General features: G+C 46.7%; 1 protein-coding gene across 4 annotated transcripts; it reads right to left on the bottom strand.

The window, feature by feature from the left end:
- Positions 1-4,240: 4,240 nt before the first annotated feature.
- Positions 4,241-21,772, bottom strand: LOC309639829 (acyl-CoA dehydrogenase family member 10-like). 4 transcript variants are annotated; one of them, XM_082417600.1, is made up of 8 exons: positions 19,114-21,772; positions 18,252-18,406; positions 15,598-15,741; positions 15,391-15,468; positions 14,335-14,481; positions 11,439-11,626; positions 10,459-10,536; positions 4,241-9,883 (listed from the first exon to the last, which is right to left on the bottom strand). In XM_082417600.1, the coding sequence occupies exons 3-8, from the start codon at positions 15,623-15,625 to the stop codon at positions 9,764-9,766; spliced, it is 639 nt and encodes a 212-aa protein (XP_082273726.1). In that variant the 5' UTR covers positions 15,626-15,741; positions 18,252-18,406; positions 19,114-21,772; the 3' UTR covers positions 4,241-9,763. The 4 variants fall into 4 exon arrangements, with proteins under 4 accessions (XP_082273726.1, XP_082273724.1, XP_082273725.1 ...); XM_082417598.1 differs by having other exon boundaries at positions 9,803-10,536; XM_082417599.1 differs by having other exon boundaries at positions 9,803-10,536; positions 18,252-21,772.
- Positions 21,773-22,193: the final 421 nt, after the last annotated feature.

The following is a 22,193-nucleotide window of genomic DNA, read 5'->3' as shown; positions in this document are numbered from 1 at the left end:
GGAAGAAGGGGAAATAAGTTTGGAGATCAGCTGCAGAGATAAACTGCCAAGTGAGTCTCCCTCTCTTCTCTGAATACAGCACCCAGACCCCACTTCCTGTTCCCCTTCCCCAAGACATCTTGCTTTTTTCACTTAGTAATGTGTGTGGGAGATCTTCTGTAACTGCACCCAAGGAAAGTGCTCTTGAATGGCCATTTAGGTTGTTTCTGATCTTTTGTCATTACAAACAATGCTGCAATGTATATCCTTGACTTGCTTGAGAAATTCATAGAAATGGAACTACTAAGCTGAAGGATATTTACAATTTAAATATAGCTATCGCTATATTATCCTCCATACAGGTTTGATCAATTTATGCCCCACCCCCTGTCATGTCTGAGTTTCCTCACACCCTCACAAATACAGTTTATCAGATTATTTTTTTTTAGCTTTGCTAATCCGGTAGATGAAAAATAGCATTAATTTGAATTTCTCTTCTTAGGAATGAGCTTGAGTGTCTTTGCCTGTGTAAAGTCACATATTCTTCATTTGCTACAAACTAACTGTTCATGTCCCTTGCTCATTTTTCTTTTGGATTGGTTGTTGGTTTCTTTAAAATTGATTTGTAGGGGCTTCACTTATATCAAAGCAATTAACCTTTGTTCTGTCATATGTAGTGCAAATACTTTCTGTCAGTCCTCATTTATCTCTTTACTTAGTCTATAACTTGTTTTTATTTTTGTTTTAGAGATTTTTTTGTTTGTTTTTGCTGGGGTTTTTTGGCCAATGCTTTCTTTTGTGCCTTCTGGCTTTTATAGTATGTCTAGAAAGCCTTTTCCACTCTGAGATTATTTTTTTTTATTTCTCCTATATTTTTTCAAGTACTTTTTTTTTCAACTTTGTTGAGATCTAATTGACATAAAACATTGTGTAAGTTTAAGGTATACAACATGTTGATTTGATATATTAACTAGCACCCCCATCACATCACCTAAATATCATTTCTTTTTTGTGGTGAGAACATTTAAGATCTACTCTCTTAGCAACTTTCGAGTATATAATATTGTTAACTATATTACCAATATAGTTAACTATAATACCATGCTGTATATTAGATCTCCAGAATTTATTCATCTTATAACTGGAAGTTTGTACCCTTTGACCAATATCTACTCATTTCTCCAATCCCCAGCCCCTCATAACCACCATAACCATTCTACTCTGTTTCTATGGGTTTACCTTTTGCAGATTCCAATACAACTACAGTCATACAGTATTTGTCATTCTGTCTCTGACTTATCTCACTTAGCATAAAGCCCTCATGGTCCATCCAGGTTGTTGAAATGGCAGGATTTTTTTCTCATGGTTGAATAATATTCCATCTTCTTTATCCATTCATCTGTTGATGGTTGTTTCTGTATCTTGGCTATTGTGAATAGTGCTGCAATAAACATGAGAGTGCAGATATCTCTTTGGGATGGTTATTTTAGTTTCTTTGGACTCAGAAGTAGGACGGAGAGGTCATAAGGTAGTCCTCCATACTGTTTTCCATAGTAGCTGTACCAATTTACATTCCCACCAGTAGTATGTAAGGGTTCCCTTTTCTCCCCATCCTCACCAGCACTTGCTATTGTTGACTTTTTGTTGATAGCCATTCTAACAGGTGTGAGGTGATATCTCGTTGTGGTTTTGACTTGCATTTCTCTGATGATTAGTGAGGCAAGTCTCTTTTCATGGAATTGTTGGCCATTTGTATGTCTTCTTTGGGGAGATGTCTATTGGTTCCTCTGCCCATTTTTTTAGTCAGGTTATTTGTTTTTCTGCTATTGGGTTGTATGAGTTTTTTTATATATTTTGTATATTAACCCCTTATCAGATATATGATTTGCAAATATTTTTCTCCTTTTGAAGGTTGCCTTTTCATTTTGTTGTTACTTTTGCTCTGCAAAAGCTTTTTAGTTTGATGTAGTCCCACTTATTAATTTTTGCTTTTGTTGCTTGTGCTTTTGGTGTCATACCCAAAAAATTATTGCCAAGACCGATGTCAAGGAGCTCTTTTCATGTTTTGTTTTTTTTCCAGGAGTTTCATGCTTAAGTCTTTATTCCAGTTAATTCGAGTTAATTCTTGCGAGTGATGTAAGATAGGGGTCCAGATTCATTCTTCTGCTTTCCCAACACCACTTATTGAGTATTTCTTTATTTTCTAGTACTTTTATTGTTCATATTTTACACTCTAAAATTTGATTCTTTTATTAATTTTGGTACAAGAAAAGATTTAGAGATCCAGTTCTTTTTCTTTTTCTTTTTTTTTGATGTTACTTGGAGTTCCTAACACCATTTATTCAATAATTAATCTTTTCCCCACCCATATGAAAAGCCATCTTTTTGTACTAAATGCCCTTGAGTAGTTGAGTGTTTCTGAACTATATTCTGTTTCATGGATCTGCCTGTTCACATGCCAGTATGATGCGGTTGTGACCACTATAGCTTTCTTGTAAGTCTTAATCTCTCGTACTAACATTTCTCTTGACCAAGATTTTTAAGCCTGGAAGTGATGAGTTTGCATATGTGCTTCTGCGGGATCCCTCTGGAGACAGCATGGGAAATCAATTGTAAAGAAGAGACAGCCTGGAAGCAGAGAGCTGACATGGGAAATGATGAGGGCCTGGTTAGAAGCAACAGGGATGTTTAGGAGGGAGGGCGTGGAGGTAGAATTGGCAGGTCACTGGGTAGAGATGAGGGTGAGGGAGGAGTGGAAGATGGTGCTGAGATTTCTACCTTCTGCTGTTCACTAAGAAATGGAAGCCAGGAAAAACAGTAAATTTGGTTGTGGGGACAGGAAGGAGAAATGCATTAACATATACACATTCATTTATGCTGAGATGGTGTGCGGTGACATGCTTGGGTCCCCACTGGTGTGCATGGCTGTGTGTATCAGTTTAGCACACGTTGGTTCACAGGTTCATTTATTCTGGTTTGTTCGTCTGTGGTGCTCACCATACCCCACCAGCAGTTTTCTTACCCCTGGTCCCCTAGTTTTGGGGGCCCATCTTCCCCATGCCCATCCTACCCTCTCTGCTTAAGGAAATCTTACCTATCAAGATTCAACTCAAATCCCATCTTCTGGGGAAGACTTCTGTAACCACACTAGCCTCCTTTAGCTGCTTTCACACAATTTTCAGTTCAAGGTCAACCAAACACTGCAGCCTAAGATTAGCTGCATGTACTGAAACCCTAATGTATTTGTGGCTCCATTTGGCTCAGTCCGACCAAAGCATTAAGTATAATTCAACTCTCAACCTAGATTTCTCCCTGACAATCTGTGTTGGCTCTATTCTTTCTTCCATCTTTCTTTCAATCTGTTTTCGTGCTCTTATGTAAGTCTTTATTCTGATTTTTTTTAAGACTTTTTTTGACATGGACCATTTTTAAAGTCTTTATTGAATTTGTTACAATATTGCTTCGAGGTTTTTTGGCCTCGAGGCATGTGGGATCTTAGCTCCCCGAGGAGGGATCGAACCTGCACCCCCTGCATTGGAAGGTGAAGTCTTAACCACTGGACCGCCAGGGAAGTCTCTATTCTGATTGTTTTAATCTCTTTTTTCTCTGGGTCCAACTTTCTCTCTTATTCTCCATTGCCCCTTGTCTATGGAACTCACTGCCAGGAAAGGAACTGACAAAAGCAAATTATCCTTAAAGGGAAGAAGAATGAAGCAGGGGGAGGAACTAAGCAAGCAAAATGTAACTTCTTTTCAGGTACCGAAGAGGGGAGAGATGCGAACACTTTGACATGAATAAATGTTGTCCTCCCACAGTGCTGAGATCATTGGGAGAAGCACCGAGGTGGGTAAGAGATAGTCATTCACTTCCTCTAAGAAAATATACAAAGTCTTAACTTCGAAATACTCCAAAACATTTCATTGTTATGGCCCAACAGTGTGTTTTCAGGTTGAAAAAGATCTACTTCCACCTGCTCTCCAAAAACAGTGGTAACTGAGGTGTCCATCTAAAATGGTGAGATTTTAGCTCTTTGCTTATATAGTCCCAGTGCTGGGACACTGACACTATCAAATGGAAGGTGTGTTTTGTTTTTTGCAAAAAATGGTGGGGGTTAATTCAAAGCAACATTTAAACAGGAAGACATTCTCTCTCAGAGGCAAGAGGAAAAAATGTGATCCAGCCTGTGTGCAGGCTGCCCTCCTTACTTGCGTGCACACACACACACACACACACACACACACACACACACACACACAACTCATGACACGCCCGGCAACTCACCCCGCCCCACCTGCAGCCCAGCCCTTGGAGAAAACACACCCACCACACGGACTGCCCCCTAAGGCAGTGAGGAGGTACCCCCGAGATTCCCCGGCTCTGGAAACATACTCACACACTTTCTTCATGGCAGGACATGCCCTCCTTGGTTGGGTGGGGCTTCTTTTTCCTCTTTCTCCTTTTCTGGGTGAGGCAGCCAGCACCTCTCAGGAAGCCCCTCAGAGATGGTAACAATCCAGGCCTCCAAGTGGAAAGAGCTCTACAGTCTCGTAGTTTAGTTTGAATTCACTGACTAGCTGTGTGATCTTAGGCAAGTCATGTAACCTCTTTGAACCTCAGTCTCCTCACCTCCTAAATGGGCAGAAAAATGTATCTGCCAGTTGTTTTAAGGGTTCAAAATAATACATGTGCAGTTCTTGGCACCTGGTAGATACTAAATACCTAGGAGCTATTACTCCACCCAGGGGCTGAAGTGAGGGGAGTCTAGCCATTCTCTTTGCCCAGCTTCTCCAGATGGGGTCCCCAAACAAGCAGCATTAACGGTGAGCGCGTTAGGAAGGCAGACCTGCTGAGTCACGCTCAGCACTATAACCAGATCCCCGGGTTCATTCCCCTGCACGTTAGCCTGTGAGAGGCTGCAGCCTCAGCTGGTCCAGCTGTGCCAGGCCCTGGTGGGCCCCCCGCACTACTGTATCTCAGCTGAAGCACAGCCTCCTCTTTAACCCCCTCTGGACTCCAGCCACGTGAAACACTGGCATGTACTGCAGGCTTCATATTTAATCTTTGTGGGGCAGCTCATTTAATCTTCAAACAATCCTGGGAGGGAATGCTGTTCTCCCCATTTTCCAAATGAGAAAAATAACCCTACTAGATGAAAACTCACTTCCCTGTTGTCACCCAGCCCGTCTGTTACAGAGGCAGGATTGAAACCCAGGGCCATTTGAATCCAGAAGCACAGCTGACAAAGAGCCTCTCCTTGACCGGACTCTTGCTAGGCTTCTCTAAGCTCTCATCTTCTTCTTCTTTTTTTTTTCTTTTTGTGGCACCGCATAGCTAGCGGATCTTAGTTCCCCGACCAGGGATTGAACCCAGGCCTCTGCAGTGAAAGCACCGAGTCCTAACCACTGGATGGCCAGGGAAGTCCCTAAACTCTCTTCCTGACTGGGCCTCAACCTCAGCCTATAAAAACTGCAGCACAAATGATTTAGTCAACCCCTACTACATCTGAAGACATGAACAAACACTAACACAGTTTCTAATAGCTCAAGGCCACACCGGAGCCTGGCAAATGTGCCTGCCTGAGAAAACTCAAAGCTGCCAGAAGTTACTGTTTATTCCAGCCAACGCCTCAAGAAAGGGCCCCATCTCCCAGTCTCTTTGAGAGGCTAGGAGCCAAACTTCCTTAAGTGCTAGTTAGCAAACCCAGGTAAGTTTCATGTGGACCAGAGCCCTCCACCTTCCCACTTTTTGTAGATTTAGCAGGAAATTCCATGTGTAAACCCCGTCATTGCCACTCCCTGCTCTCTCATTCTCCCTTTAAAATGCCCTCTGTACAAATGGAAGTTGAGATCAGTTTATGCTGGGCCCACTTTCCTATTGAAATAGCATATTACTGATTAATATCTGTTCATAATACTTTAGTGTCTGTCTTTGTTTATCTGTGGCAGCTCCTTACCACTAGGTTATCTATCTAATGCTGCTAAGATACAGAATTCCCTGAAATCATTTCTCTATTCAGCCATCTTGATTAAAAGAACTCTGCTCCCAGAGTACTTGTCCAATAGGTGATCACAGGTTTGGACCCCAGGTTGCTGGAGTCTGGGACTCCTCCGTCTTTCTGCTCTGACGCTCACACACATTGGCATGGTCGATGGAGGGGAGAGGGCTGTAGCCACAAGGCACTGTGGAGGGCAGTATAAATACCAGTCCAGATGTCCCAGAGGTGCTCAACCAATCCTTCAGCCCTGGCCTTGCGCTGGGTTTCCCTGTGACTGCAGAGAGGTGAGCTGCAGCACAGCCCTGGCATCCCCAAGGCATCCCTGGGGAACTCTGAAGTCCCGGGTGGTGACAGACAGGAGCCATCTCTTAGACAACCACTGGGGACTCTAGGATGGGAATGTTGGTGGAGAACGCTGGAGCCTGTTCTTTCAACATCACTCCCAGTGACGTCCTGAAGGGGCCGCATCCAGGCGAGTTGCCTGAAATCTGGTCTCTTACAGCCTCTCTAGGATTATTCTGGAATGGTCTGACAGTATCTGAAATCAGGGCTTGGAGGAGCACAGGCAGCTGTGGATGCCAAGACCACAAGTCGCTGCAGGGAGCATAGGTGGGGGAGAATGGGAAGGGAGGGATGGAAGCCTCTCCAGAGCTGGCATCCTGGATGGAACCCTGAGGCCCGGGGACTGTCACGGGACCGCTGGGGAGGGCTCAGCCCTACAGGAATCTAGCCCCTGATGCCAAGAGACGAGCAGAGGAATGTGTGTTCAGTTGTTTTGGGATAGAAAATTGCTGTGAGAAAAAAAAAAAATCATTAATATGTTATGATCACATTTTGTTCCCTTTCCCAAGGCAGGCTAATAGGAAGGCAGGCTCAGCCGTGTAGGGCTGGTGGCAAGATGTTAAGTGTGCCACAGATATAACTGGTCAGGCACGCTCATCACCACACCAAGCCTGTCCACGCCCAGCGTGCACCCACACCACACGCTGACCCCACTCCAGAGAAGCACAGTGCTGGCACGTCACCACACTAGTTACAGCATTGGCCCACCAGAAATGCCAGCTGTCTGCTGAAGGTGGGGAAAAAGCCAGATAAGGACCAGGTTAGATTTCCTTTATCCTTTAGATTCTTTGCTCATATCTTGTTAAGGCTCTGCCCCCATTCCCCTGGCTTTCCTCCTCTTTTCTTTCTTTTTTATCTTATTTTATTTATTTATTTATTTATTCATTCATTCATTTATTTATTTGGCTGCCCCGCATAGCATGCAGGATCTTAGTTCCCCGACCAGTGATCAAACCCGTACCTCCTGCAGTGGAAGCATGGAGTCTTAACCACTGGATCGCCAGGGAAGTCCCTGTTTCTTTTTTAATTTTAATTTTAATTTTAATTTTGTGGGTGGTTCTTTTGGAGCCCTCTGCAGCATTAGGGAACCAGCTCTAATCCTCCTTTATTCCTTCTTCATCCTGGTGAACTTTGGAAAGCAGAAGGATCTTTTAAAAACTCAAATCAAAGCATGTCACACCGCTATCTAAACTCACATTTGTCACATTTAGAATCAACACCAAACTCCTGACCAAGGCCCCTGAGGCCTCATGAGACCTGGCACCTCCCACTCTCTGTGCTCCTCACCCAGACACACTGGGCTGCCCCCCAGGGCCTCTGCATCTGCTGCTCCTTCTGAAGCACGCTTGCCTGTTCGTGTCATGCACATCTGGCTCAAATGCCTCTTCTGGAACGAGTCCCCCCTCCTGAGCCCGCAGCTCCTCACCCCCAGCAGTGCCTATCACATCACCCACCACAGCACTCACCACAGCACCCTCATCACTCACCACAGCACCCATATCACTCACCACAGCACCCACATCACCCACCATGGTCTTGGACTCTCACCACCATCCCCCACTTGAGATATGGGCCCTTTGATAATGGCAACTTGACCTGTTTGTTTTCCTGCGCATTCCCCAAGGCCTAGACCAGTACCAGGCCCAGAGGTGGGGTGCAACTGACAGCAATGAGTGGAATTATTTCACAGAATAAGAGACCCTGGTTGAGGGGCCGCTGGAGGCCACATCTCTGTGACTCGCATCCTTCAGGCACTGTTCACTGTCCCACCCTTGGGTCTCCCCACTTTGCAGCACAGTATCTGAGGGACACATGGAGTCGCCCCACAGCACTGCTTCTATTTTCATCCCTGCAGCTGTACTACTTAACAAGCAAAGTTAACCTCAGAGGCCATGAGAGAAATTCTAGGGCCACGTGATACACTGGGCCACCGGCCAAAGCACTTCCTTTTTCAAAGCATCTTCCTCCTTCCTAAGGCTTGAAGCAGGAAGTTAGGCTGCTAGAACCCTGCCAGAGTTTGCAAAAGGTTGTTTGCCAGTGTGGCTGGTGTTGTGACAGCAATTCGTTTGGGGGTTTGAATTTAACTTTACCTTTCGTGAGCAACAAGCAGTAGAGGAGGACCTGTCTCCCCAGACCACTGGGGCAAGAATATCTGGGAAACCCTTTCACAACACCCCCATGACTCCGCGGTACCCTGAAGGCCCATTGTCCTGGCTGCAGCAGGTGGGCGCTCTCTCCAGTAAAGCAGTTCCCTCGAAGAGGTCAAGTCTGCAGTGCAGCAGACAAGGGGATGACGGTCCCTGCCCATCTGGTCTGACCTGAAATGGGCAGCTGTTGGCTACATCATCCCAAATCATGAGATTAGCAGTCCAGGTCCTAACAGCCAGTGGCTTATCTCTGCCTGCCACCTGGGTTCATGGGACACCCATTCCTTGAAGAGCTCAGACCTCAGGTGAGCAAGCATGTCCACCTTTCTCCGAGGGAAGAATACTGCTCTCTGAGTTGTAATGGCATATTGCCCACCACCTCCCCTCCCCCCAGAACATTCTGACTATAGAGCAGATGGAGGAGTGGCCCTCACACACCAGAAAGCCATGGTCCTTTGCTGACCTTTTTATGAGCAGCAGTGAGGCAGCCGATTCAGGACCTACCAGGGGTCACCGCGTCTGTGCCCCCCATGCATACAAGTGGGCCGACGCACTGGGCAGGATCCCAAGTAAACTCAAGTACGAGGAGGCAACTGATGTACTGAGACAGGGGCTGAAGTGTGAGCCTTTTTTCTCCATTCTTTTTGTATGACATTGAACATTCGTGACATCTCTGAGGTATATTTTCTTGTTCTTTTATGTTCCCAGAGTTCCTTTGCAAAATAAGATCTCAGTGTTCTGTGTTTTAGACATTCAAAGGAAGAAAACCAGGTGGCAGTGGCTTCATGATTTGGGTTTCATTCCTTTTTCCCAGGAGCACTCCCGCCCTGGGTCTGTAGGCTGCAGCCATCAGCTGGGAGCGGGGGTGGGGAGGCGCGGAGCAGGAGGCCCCATATTGAGAGCAAGCACAGGCACACCACCCCAGCAGGACTCCTAACATTCGTGCAGAGTCCCACAGCCTTTAAGCACCACAGTCAGAGAGAAAGGGGCCTGGCTGCCCAGCCGGGCGCCTGGACTGAAGACCAGCTCTCCACCCTCTGTCCTGAAACCCACTCAGCTCTTGGCTAATCCCCTCCCTCCTTGCCTGAAACAGGCAACTCCAGGCTTCTCACAGAAGCGTCTTCTGTGGGGACCCACCAAGGCTGAGTTCACAATAAGGGTCCCAGGACAGACCTGCCAGGCAGGGTGCAAGTATCACACATATCAGGACTTTCAAAGCACATCATTTAAAGTTTTAGGCACTGCAGGCCCTGCAGGGATGACTGGGCTCCTGCAGGCCTGTGGGTCTAAATGCAGTGCTTCAGCTCTGTCTTGGCCACCGCCGCCCTGTGTACCTCATCAGGGCAAAGTGCAGGGCTCGGGCCCAGGTGAAGAACTGAGCCAGTGGGTAGTTGTTGCTCAGCCCTGCTGCTCCGAAGGCCTGGAAGACACAGGGCGGGATGGGGGGAAGCCCTGGGTGAGCCCTCGTCCCCGAGAGGCCCAGGAACAAGTGCCTGCTCCTAAGATCTCAGAACAGCTCATAACAGCCACCTTCCCGGGCATGTCCCCTGACACCTGTGTGATAACGATGTTCTGGAAGACTTCAGGTGGGCCCGCACTTGCCATCCCAGGGATGCCAGACTCCCCATGTCTGCTCTGCTAGGTGACTTCTGCCATCGGGAAATCCCTCTGTTGGGGCCAGGGATTGAGATTTGGGAAGAAGGCATCCCTGCATGGTTAGGAGGCTGGGCCTGCTGAAAGAAGGACCTAGGTTCCCCAAATCTGAGCTCAGCTCCTTGCAAGCTGAGTGACCTTGGACAAGTCACTTCACTTTTCTGAGCTCTGTTTCCACATATTCAAAATAGAGGAGGGAATAGGACCCTTCATAGCATTGTTCTGAGGAGGAAAAGGAAAGTCACGTGTGGTGAGTGTGCGCAAAGGGCAGCTGAAGGAGAGGGAGTTTTGCATCTGTTGTAAATGATTCAATGGAACCACCGATCCGCTGTCTGTGCTCACCAGAATAGAATGATCAATCACTCGGTTCGCCAGGGATGGGGCCACCATTTTAATCATGGCAATATCCAAACCTGCAGCCTGCAAGGAAGAGGGAGTGTGGTTAGGGGGGCAGACCCGAGGGCCGAACGCTTGGAAGAATGATCAGTTTCACAGGGAAGAGTAGAAACTACAGCTCAGAACCGAACCTGAGGTCCCGCTGGACCACAAGCTCCAGCAGGCAGCCCTGCCTCGTGTACAGTGTGTGTCCAGCACCAAGGAGGGTGGAGGGGGAGGCGGTGGTGACTAGGAGGATGACTCAGGATGTTGTGCAGTGTGAGTGGGCGTGTAGTCTGGCTTGTGCTTTGTTCAGGGTCATGGCCACTCTGTTTCCAACTGGACATTGGACCAAGGCCAGCCAGGACTCTGAGGAATTGAGCTGCGAGGATCTACCATGATTGTGGGCATTCGAGCGAAGCCCCTTATAGCCCTCAAAGCTGGCACTAGAGAACCAAGAAACTGGGAACTTGAGTCTGGGTCACCGCCCCCCACCCCCTTACTGAGGCCTCTCGGCTGAAGGGTGGAGGCCCCATGGAGAGCTGGAGGAGGCAGGGGTCAGCGTGGCATCATCGTGCCTGGAGATAGAGGCCCTCAGAAGAGCCGTTTAAGGAAAAAAGTCACACCTGAAAGTAAAGCTTCTCTTTTGGCTAATTCCCTTGTTTACTCTTAGTTTGCCTGATGCCTGGAAGTCCAGGCGGGGCTGTAGCTGAGGCCGGGGGGCGTGTGGCCCTGTCAGGCCTGCTGTCTTGGACCCCGAAATTCATCGGGTCAATAAAACAGAAAGTTCAGTCCTTTTTTATTGTACCTTTTCCATTTTTGAAAAGCTGCCCAAGCAGTCCCAAGGAGAGTTGGTCAAAGTTATTTATGTCAAGGAGCCAAGCGCTTTCTCTGTGGTTTGCTGAATGGGGAGGGAAGAGTCCGAGTCTACAGATTCAATCCCTCACCGTGACCTCAGGACCTGTCCTCTGTGAGGCCCCTCGGCCTGCTACCTCCTTCCCGCCCCGTCCAGGAGGTGGGCAGCTTTCAGCACCAGCAGCCGGGCCTGCTTGATCTCCACGCGGGACTGGGCAGTGTCGGCCAGGACCGTGCCCTGCTCTACCAGGGGCTTCGCGAAGGCCACTCGGGACTTCGCCTGCGGACACAGGAGACAGGACGGGAGGCTCGGGGCTGTGCCCTGCAGAGGAGGTAGGTGGAAGCACACAGGAGAGGGCTGGAGGGGAAGGGGGGCAGAAGCGGGACCATGCAGCATTTGTCACTTTGCCAGCTCTCCAGCCACTGTAAACTTCCAGGGAGAAGAGCCAGATGCAGACAAAGTTCGTGGGCACTGTGGAGCTGGTCAATGTGGTGGCTGCACAAATTACTTCCGGGAACCCCTTTACTCCAGCCATTCTGCTCCTTCTGAGCAGGCTCGGCTGCCAGGCAGGGACAGTGCTTGATCTGAGCTGCCTCTGGCCCAGAGCTACTCTGCAAACTAGGCAGTGACTGTGGGCGCCTCACACAGGCCAGGAGGATGCCCTCAGGAGCAAAGTGGCTGCCAGAGCCCCCTTGTTGCCAACCGTTATTGCAATGGGGATTCTACAGTCTTTGAAAGCCATAAGTGATCAGAAAAGGTTATAAGGGATCCTTCTCCCCCCGCTTTTTAAACTAAAAATAGTTTTGACACAAATAATATATCTCATGGCAGAAATAGTACACATTTGCAGACAAAAAAAGAAAATACAAACACCCGGTATCCCATCATCTAGTCACTTACACTTAATATTTGGTGGATACCCTTCTACACTTTTTGTACATGCATATACATACATCTGCACTTTTTACCAAAAATGGAGTCATACTCTATATAATGCTTTGTAGCCTGCTTTTTTTTTTTTTTTTTTCATTTAAGAGCATCTCTCTCTATATTAAGAAATAGATTTCTAGGGAATTCCCTGGCGGTCCAGTGGTTAGGACTCTACGCTTCCACTGCAGGGGCACAGGTTCCATCCCTGGTTGGGGAACTAAGATCCCTGTATGCCACGTGGCGCACCCCCCAAAAAAAAAGAAGAAGAAGAAATAAAGAAATAGATTTCTATAGCATCATTTTGGAATTTCACTGCATGCCCATATCACCGTTATCTAGACTAGGCTCTGATTGTTAACCTTATAGGTTGTTTCCAACATATTATAATCACGGCTGTGGTGAGCCTCCTAGTATCAAATCTAATTACTCCTTGTGACCAAGTCCTGTGAGTGGAATAGCCACGTGAATACTATGGCACCGTCTAAGACTTCTGACACGTATGGTCAAACTTCTCTGCAGGATGGGACTGGAGTACTATATACTATACCTGAGCCCTTAGAGAGGAGCATTTTCTTTTCAAAGAAAAAAAAAAAAAACACGGTTGGTCTCAACTCAAAAGGGTGTGAATCTCAGGTTTGCTCAGTAATCCAAACACACTGGACCACTTCTGTTCTTTGTACAGAGTGTCTTGTGAAATATTTGTTTGGTCTCAACGGTTTGCTTCATCTTTGTGAAATCAGTACAACTGATTTGAATTGCTGTTCCCAGCAAGAGCTTTCTTTTGTGTGGGCTTCCAACCTTTGAGGGGGTCACAGAAGAACAACGTTTTTAGGACATGTAGGAGAGGAGGGTGGTGCAGGACTGGATGCTGGAACCCCAGGCTCTCCCAGGTATCTGATTTTTAAAGATGACCTGGTAGAAGGAATGGTCCTCAGTAGGCCATGACTCTGTGGATCTTGGAACCTTGCCCGCTGCTGCCACAGAGCCTGGCCTTTTCCTTCTGGTCACCTCGACAGAGTGAGGCCTATTCTCTACATTTCAAACTTCAGCTAAGTAGCAGATGCAAAGCAAAGACAGGGACGCAGCTTCTTGAAAGAACATCCCCTTGTTTCACCTGCTAAGTCTGCTCTCAGAAAACAGTTAGCATTTGAAGTCTGATAAGAAAACAGATGGTGGTTCTGGGACAGAGACGGGCCTTCATGAGCATTAGGACCCTTTCCGAGTACCCGATCAGCAGCATGCAGTGATGGATCCTTCCGGAACCCAGTTGGCCCTGGAGGATCTCAAAGCCCGGGCCGGGACCCAGGACCATGTTCTCCTTGGGCACGCGCACCTTCTCAAACAGGACTTCACTGTGGCCACTTGAAAGACCCAAAGGTTTCCCCTGAGCAAATTGCCTACCCATTTTCCTCGGATGTGTTATCCCTCGCTTCAGACAGGCCATCTACGGCAATATTCCTGCCCTTTTGTAGGCTTCTAATGGACATGGTTGAAGGGGGAGGGAGGGCAGAAAGGAGCCTACTAAAGATGAAAAATAAATCACAGATTTACAATATCAAATGGATAGTTTGCCATTCCTTTTATAAAACATGCTTCTGCCTTAAGCTGAAACTGCCTAGCAGTATGTGACTCTAACAATGCAGTGATCCTACAGAAACACTGAAGGCAAAATGTGAACATAGTGAGCAAAGAGAAAGAGCCCCTGTGAGAGGACTTCTGGGCCTGGAGGTCGGCTGTCCATCCTGAGGTCTAGAAGAGAAGGTCTGGAGGGTACTTCCTGCCTCCTGCTCTGTCCTCTGTGGCCTCCTTGCCTTGCAGAAACCTGTTTATTTTCTAAGCTTAGAAGAGAAAAAAAAAGTATAAAATCCTGTCTGAAATTTGCCTGGGTTGTTGATACTCATGGATGGAATTGAAATGCAGGAGCATGTGACCTTCCAAATGTCGTCATACCCTTACAAGTGTTACTCCCTGTGCTTGAGCAAGGGCTGCCCAAAGCCTTTTCTGCAGGCTCAGACCCAGACGCACACAGAGAGGAGAGCCGCCCCTGGAGGGCCAACCTGGTGCGTCCTCCAGCCCATACACCGTCAGAGACTGGATGATTTTTATCCCGAGTATCCATGGGAACCAGGAACATGGACTGCTGCTGGTGGTGTGAGTCGTTTTTCGCATAAACACGCAGAGCTGACAGCGAGGATCCAGGATACCTACCAGGAAAGGAGAGAGACCCCATCACCTGACACCAGGGGCATCAGATCTCTTCATAGATGCAGTCCTGGCCCAGGGAAGCCGAAACCATCAAGCAGACAGGGTCCTTTAAGACTTCCCGTGATCAGATGGGGACATGCAGGCCCTTTACCAGCTATAAGAACAATTGGTTTTTGTCCCAGTGAGGAAGGAATCCAACACCATAAGAGCAATTTTTTTAAAAAAGCACCACATCGAGTTGAAAATATAATTGCAAGACAAGAGGCTCAAAACTGCTTCTTTATCACTGGCAGCCTTTTCTGCTTTGTTCCAACAGGCAGTGGAAATATAATGGCTTTGGGTATAATCCAGAATCAGGCCAGCCTTGAACTCTGGGTTCCCTACTTGCTAGTGGGGGGCTAGTACCTTAGGCAAGTGACTCAAGTCACTTCTCTGTCCTAGTTTCCTTCTCCATAACATGGGGATAATAACACGGACCTTCCAGGGAGGCGGGGAACTCAGTGAGGTGAGGTCCGCACAGCACATATGGAGGGCCCTGCAGAGTTAATGCCTAGTGAACGACAGGATTATCACCAGCCCTTCTGACCTCACAGCAGAGGGGGCGCCAGTGAGGAAGTGACCTCCTGCCTTTCCAAAGGGAGATGCCCACGGCAGAACAAGAGAGTGGGGAGTGAAGGAGAGATTCCTAGAACTGTCACATGTGAGGTCACTGGGTGACCGACATAGAACCTCTGATTCTCCCAGGGTTTACTGCCTCTTCTGGGAGCAGAGACAAGATTTTTTTGTGTCAACTGGAAATGAAGCTTGTCCCTCCCACAGTTTCTCAGACAACAGCAGGGCAGAGAAGACATGCTTATCAATGCAGACCCACATAAGTGTAATTGAAAAATGAATTTCAGGCCAAATACCTGAGATCCACCACTTGTGACCATTTATGACATAGAAGCCATCCTCCTCTTGGATGGAAGACTCAATGTTGGTGGCACCTGAGGAGGCAACATGAGTGAGAGCACATTCTGATTAGAGCTGGCAAGTGTCCCACAGTCCCTGACGGCAGAACCCAGATGGGGTCAGGTGAGGGTCTGGCCTGAAGAGAAGGAGTGCCTGTGAGTGACCTAAGCGAGGTACCTGGGGCTCAGTCATAGCAAAACAGGAGCGGGCCTTTCCCTCGAGCAACGGAATCAGCCAGCGGGCCTTCTGCTCCTCGGTGCCGCATCGCACCAGCAGCTGCCTGTGTCTGGAGCAGAACAGTTAAAGATCTGAAAAGGAGAAAAAGCAGAAGGATGATCCCTGGCTCACAGGATCTCGGAAACTGTCAAAGGGCTTCCTGATAGGCAAATTGAGGACAATCTAGCGGGGTTTATTGGTATAGAGATTCTACAGAATGCATAATTCTTTTTTAAACTGAGATATAATTGACCCAGAATGGATAATTTCTTTTTAATTTTATTGAAGTATAGTTGATTTACAGTGTTGTGTTAATTTCTACTGTACAGCAAAGTGATTCAGTTATACGTTGTACATGTACATATATACATTCTTTTTCATATTCTTTTCCATTATGGTTTATCACAGGATTTTTTTTTTATAATTGCTTTACAATGGTGTGTTAGTTTCTGCTTTATAACAAAGTGAATACAGCTATACATATACATATATCCCCATATCTCCTCCCTCTTCCATCTCCCTCCCATCCTCTCTATCCCACCCCCTCTAGGTGGTCACAAAGCACCAAGCTGATCTCCCTGTGCTATGCAGCTGCTTCCCACTAGCTATCTATTTTACATTTGGTAGTGTATATATGTCCATGCCACTCTCTCACTTCGTCCCAGCTTACCCTTCCCCCTCCCAGTGTCCTCAAGTCCATTGTCTACGTCTGCGTCTTTATTCCTGTCCTGCCCCTCGGTTCTTCAGAACTTTTTTTTTTTTTAGATTCCATATATATGTGTTAGCATACGGTATTTGTTTCTCTCTTTCTGACTTACTTCACTCTGTATGACAGACTCTAAGTCCATCCACCTCACTACAAATAACTCAGTTCTTTTTATGGCTGAGTAATATTCCATTGCATATATATGCCACATCTTCTTTATCCATTCGTCTGTGGATGGACATTTAGGTTGCTTCCATGTCCTGGCTGTTGTAAATAGAGCTGCAATGAACATTGTGGTACATAACTCTTTTTGAATTATGGTTTTCTCAGGGTATATGCCCAGTAGTGGGATTGCTGGGTCGTATGGTAGCTCTAGTTTTAGTTTTTTAAGAAACCTCCATACTGTTCTCCATAGTGGCTGTATCAGTTTACATTCCCACCAACAATGCAAGAGGGTTCCCTTTTCTCCACACCCTCTCCAGCATTTATTTTTTGTAGATTTTTTGATGATGGCCATTCTGACTGGTGTTAGGTGATACCTCACTGTAGTTTTGATTTGCATTACTCTAATGATTAATGATGTTGAGCATTCTTTCATGTGTTTGTTGGCAATCTGTATATCTTCTTTGGAGAAATGTCTATTTAGGTCTTCTGCCCATTTTTGGATTGGGTTGTTTGTCTTTTTGATATTGAGCTGCATGAGCTGCTTGTAAATTTTGGAGATTAATCCTTTGTCAGTTGCTTCATTTGCAAATATTTTCTCCCATTCTGACGGTTGTCTTTTCGTCTTGTTTATGTTTTCCTTCGCTGTATCACGAGATATTGAATATAGTTCCCTGTGCTATACAGTAGGACCTTGTTATTTATCCATCCTATATATAGTAGTTTGCATCTGCTAACCCCAAACTCCCAATGAATCCCTCCCCCATACCCCTCCCCTTTGGCAACCACAAGTCCGTTCTCTACGTCTGTGAGTCTGTTTCTGTTTCGTCAATAAGTTCATTTGTGTCATATTTTAGATTCCACATATAAGTGATGTCATATAATATTTGTCTTTCCCTTTCTGACTTACTTCACTTAGTATGATAATCTCTAGGTTCATCCATGTTGCTGCAAATGGCATTATTTCATTCTTTTTTTATGGCTGAGTAGTATTCCATTGTATATATGTACCACATCTTCTTTATCCATAGAATGGATAATTCTTTTTTTTTTAAGATTTATTTGTTATTTATTTATTTATTTGTATTTATTTTTAGCTGCATCGGGTCTTAGTTGCAGCACGCAGGATCTTTGTTGAGGCATGTGGGATCTTTCATTGTGGCACGTGGGCCTCTCTCTAGTTGTGGCATGCGGGTTTTCTCTTCTGTAGTTGTGGCACGCAGGCTCCAGGGCACGTGGCCTCTGTAATTGTGGCGTGCAGGTTCCAGAGCGTGTGGGTGCTGTAATTTGCGGCACACAGGCTCTCTAGTTGAGGCGCATGAGCTCAGTAGTTGTGGCACGTGGGCTTAGTTGCCCCACGGCATGTGGGATTTTAGTCCCCTGACCAGGGATCGAACCTGCGTCCCCTGCCTTGTAAGGTGGATCCTTACCACTGGACCACGAGGGAAGTCCCTAGAATGGATAATTCTTAATGACAGAATCAATCCATCTATCCCCAGGCACTGGAGCAGAAGGCAGTGAAAACTCATCAGCCCACTAGAAAAGGCCTACAGGCAATCAGACCTCTTCATCACCATTTGGACTTAGCAGCCATTCTGTTTACTTAAATGTTCTTGGTTATCTTTTATTGCAAAACCATAACAAAAATTGGGAAATAGTGGCTTAGCCGAGTTTGTCCTATGCTTTGAGAAGAGCGCTGGCTGCATCCCTCACTCCCCCAGCGGCAGTTCCTACCCGGCTGAATGGGAAAGCTGGACGGCAGGTAGTGAGCCAGGCAGCTGGAGGCCACATCGGCAAGGGGGTCGCCTGAGGTAGCGAGTTCCCAGTCAAGGACGGCAAGCACCTCGGCCGTTTCCGGATGGAATAGCACATTGTCCAGCCTGAAAGAGCTACAGAAGGGATGAAGTCAGCGCTAAGAAAACTGACCGCTAGGGTGTATTCTGTGCTGGGCGTCTTCTGCTGACCCCTTCAGAAGCACTCCCCACCCCTCCCATGTGCCCGGGAGCCTGCATGGGCTGCATCCACCAGCTCCCTTGCCCTCTGGCTCAGTCGGGCTCAGCCAACTTGGGCACCAGCAGGTGGTGGGCAGGGGGCCTGCTTATTAATTCCCCACCTCCCTCTCAGCAGAATACTGAGGGATATTCCTCTCCCGAGGGCCACAGCTTTGGTCAGGTAGCCCTCTCTACCTAGCAACCATGTCTGGGTTCTGGTAATTACTCCTTCCCTGAGATGGTTTTAAAACAAGTCTGCAAGTTTTTGACACTCCTGCCACAAAAGGAAGAGTCTAATCCTTCACCCCTGGAAGCATCTCACTTCTAACAATTACAATGCAGGTAGAAGCGGTGCTGAGTGACTCCCGAGACGAGGACAGAAAAGGTGATCAGCTCCCACCTGGCCCTCTCCCCTCAGAACACACACCTTTGCAGCCCTGAGCCACCAGGTAAGAAGTCCAGCTACCCGGAAGCTGCCATGCTGGAGAGACCAGGTGGGAAACCACAGAGACACAGAGAGAGGCTCCAGGAGCTCAGCTCCCTTCTGCCCCCATGCAGGTGTGAGCGAGCCTTCAGGTGATTCCGGCCCCCCGCCTGAGACCCACCTCAGTGGCACAAACAGCCATCCTGTCCACATACTGCAGATTCATGAGTAAGATCATTGCTGTCGCTGCTGACAGGCACACAGTTTTGGAGTTGTGTGTTGTGCTGTAGTTATAACTGGAGCCCGGGCTTGCACCTTTGGACCTGAGGGTGGTACTAACTCCTGCTGTTGCACAGGCCAGGCCCCCCATCATAGAGAATTAACTGGCCCAAATGTCAGTAGTGCCAAAGCTGAGAAACCCTGCTTAAAGGCCACGCACAGGGAGAGCCCATGCAGTGGATAATTCTCAACTGTAAACTGGGCCAAGACCAGCTGCTTAATTTCCCCTTCAAACGCCCTTCCCATTACTTTCCATATCTAGAGCCACACAATTGAATACTGTGCATCCACTTTTAAAAATTGACTCTATGTGCACAAAGAAAAACATCCAAGATACCTTGTTAGATTAAAATAAAAACAAGTAAGACAGCAACAGGCTGTACAGCATAATCCCATACAAATTACAAGAATATTTTGGATGCTTGGGAAAAAAATGAGGAAAGTATATACAAAATTTAACAGTGGTTATCTGGGGAGAATGCAAGCTGTGAGAGGGGAAAGAAATGGCAGTTAAACTTTCTATATTGTTGAAAAACTAAAATTCAACCTAGTAAGTTTGAAGATCTAATTGGCTGGTTTCAACAATTCAGGAATCAGCATTTTATCTAGCAACTAGAAGGGCACTCCTAGGGGTTGTACAAAATGGAACATTTTTATAGGAAGAAGGGTGGGGCAAGGGAGCTCTTAGCAGAAGAAAATAAGGATTATTTTCAGGCCAGGATATCTTTTTGGAGAGAGGTAACAGGCAAGGATATTATCATGCAGATTTCCTCCCCATCCACTGGAGCAGGAGTGAGGGTGGGGGGAATGGAGAGGACCCACGTGACAGATTACCACATTGGTGCTGACCAGAAAATTCCTAACTGGTTAATTAAGATTGCATTTCTGGTGAAGGTCAAAACTGCAATTAGGTTAAGTATGAAATCTAAGTTTGGTACCATGGGCACTAGCACAAGTGATGCCATTTGGGGCCAGTGGTTTTTCTCTTTAACAATATATATTATACATGTCACTATATGGAGAAATCTTTTATTTTCTTGACGTCAAAAGTTATCTTCTACCCTAACCCCACCCCCTTGCACTGCCTTCCACAGAACAAGACCTAATTTTGTTTGGTAAAAACTTTTATATATATCTTGTAGAGTGGGTCCAGTTGTGTGCTGGTAAATGCTTAAGAACTAGCTTCTGGGGTGGAGGGGGAGGTGGTGATTTACAGTGTTCGCCAATTTCTGTGCTGTAAATGCTACAACCACAGCCCGTTTCAAGCTACCACCATGATTTCGTTGAATGTGCAACTGAGAAGAAAAACACGCAATTAGGTCTCTCAAGCCTGAGAAAGCTAGCTCCAGTGCCCATTCCCAGCCATTCTTGACAAATAATTGGATATTGAGCTGCTTTCTTTTTCAAAAGGGTCAGAGTACAATCAGCCATCTGCTGAGCTTTTCTCTTTTTGAGTGGGATAGGCAAGTTGAGAGCCAGAACTGAGTTCTTCCAGACCATTGAGGGGAATTTATGTTGTGATGGGGAACAAAGACAGAGACAGGGAAGGAGAAGGAGATGGGGGACAGGAGGCTGATTTTTTTTTTTTTTTTTTGGCTGCGCCAGGTCTTAGTTGCGGCATGTGGCATCTTTAGTTGCAGCATGCTGGCTTCTTAGTTGTGGCATGTGGACTTAGTTGCGGCATGCGTGCGAGATCTAGTTCCCTGACCAGGGATCAAACCCGGGCCCCCTGCATTGGGAGCGCGTGTCGTGGTCCAAATCCGGGTTGGAAAAGAATTTCTAGACACAAGGCAGAATGTAAAGAAGATAGAATTTATTAGAGGGAAGGGTCGCTGCCAGAACAGTGGGCTGACTTCCTATTCCGAACACGTGCTATTAGTCAGTTTTTATAGCCAGAGAACAAAGGAATGGTCCGAGGTGAAAATTTCATTTACTGATTGGTCGAGGCACATATACCTTCCTTCTATAGAGTGGGATTGGGACAGGGCAGATGCCTTTCCTTATTTGGGACAGGTCCCATCGCCCAGGTGGGCTCAGGAATTTCGTAACCATCGCAACATGGTAGGGAGGGTGATTAAGAGTCCAGTAGGGGGTGTGACCCTGAAACCTTTTCAGGCAGGGTCGTCCTTTGTCCTTGAAGCACCATTGTCCTTGGAGCACCACAGCTCGTAGTCTTGCTCACTGGACCACCAGAGAAGTACCAGGAGGCTGATATTTAGAGAGGAAATTCCAGTGGAATATAGATGTTTAAAGGGAATTGCTGTGATGTTTGCCATGTGGTATGCAATGTCACTCTTCTTCCACACCTTCTCCAAAAAATCTTCAGTAAAACTTTATCGCTCCATCATGTATAGCAGACTGGAACTGGTCTCCTAGCATTGCATTTAAACACTGAATGCAGCCTCAGTATGGACCAACGGTGAGAGCTCTGGTTACCGTTGGGGGCCTTGCCACACCTGGCCACATCTGATTATTTTTAATAATGAGCATGCATTATTCGAGTTGTCAGCAAAAAAAAAATCTAAGTTACCTGCACCTAAGAATGTGGAGTTGACAGTTATTTTCTTACCTGACTCAGTAGAACATGGCATAGAGACCTTTGCACTTGCAAAAGGGAATCAAGTCCTGGAATGGAATATAAACCAGTGGGTTCTGTTTAGAAGAGTGTTTTGTTATAGAAAATAATCTCCCTAAAACTTCTTGTGTCCTTCCATTGTGTTTTTATTACAAACCTTTGGCAGAACCTCAAACATGCTAATAAGCCTCCCTAACAGCTTTATAAAGAGTAGACCCCTGTTCAAACTTGCCCTGTGGTTCAGATTCCTGAGATCGTGCTGATCCTGTGGACTCGTAACTTGGATGGAAGGCATTCAAGTCTCTGGCATGTTCCTCCAATGAGGTGCAAATATGGATTCCTATTATTGCCAAGGTTCAGGGCCTGGACTAAGAAACTGACAGAGAGACAGAGACAGAGAGACAGAA

Source organism: Balaenoptera physalus (assembly GCF_965194825.1).
Source record: "Balaenoptera physalus genome assembly, chromosome: 12".
Taxonomy (NCBI): domain Eukaryota; kingdom Metazoa; phylum Chordata; class Mammalia; order Artiodactyla; family Balaenopteridae; genus Balaenoptera; species Balaenoptera physalus.
Note: the sequence above shows the minus strand (reverse complement) of the source record. Positions and strands in the feature narration are given on the sequence as shown.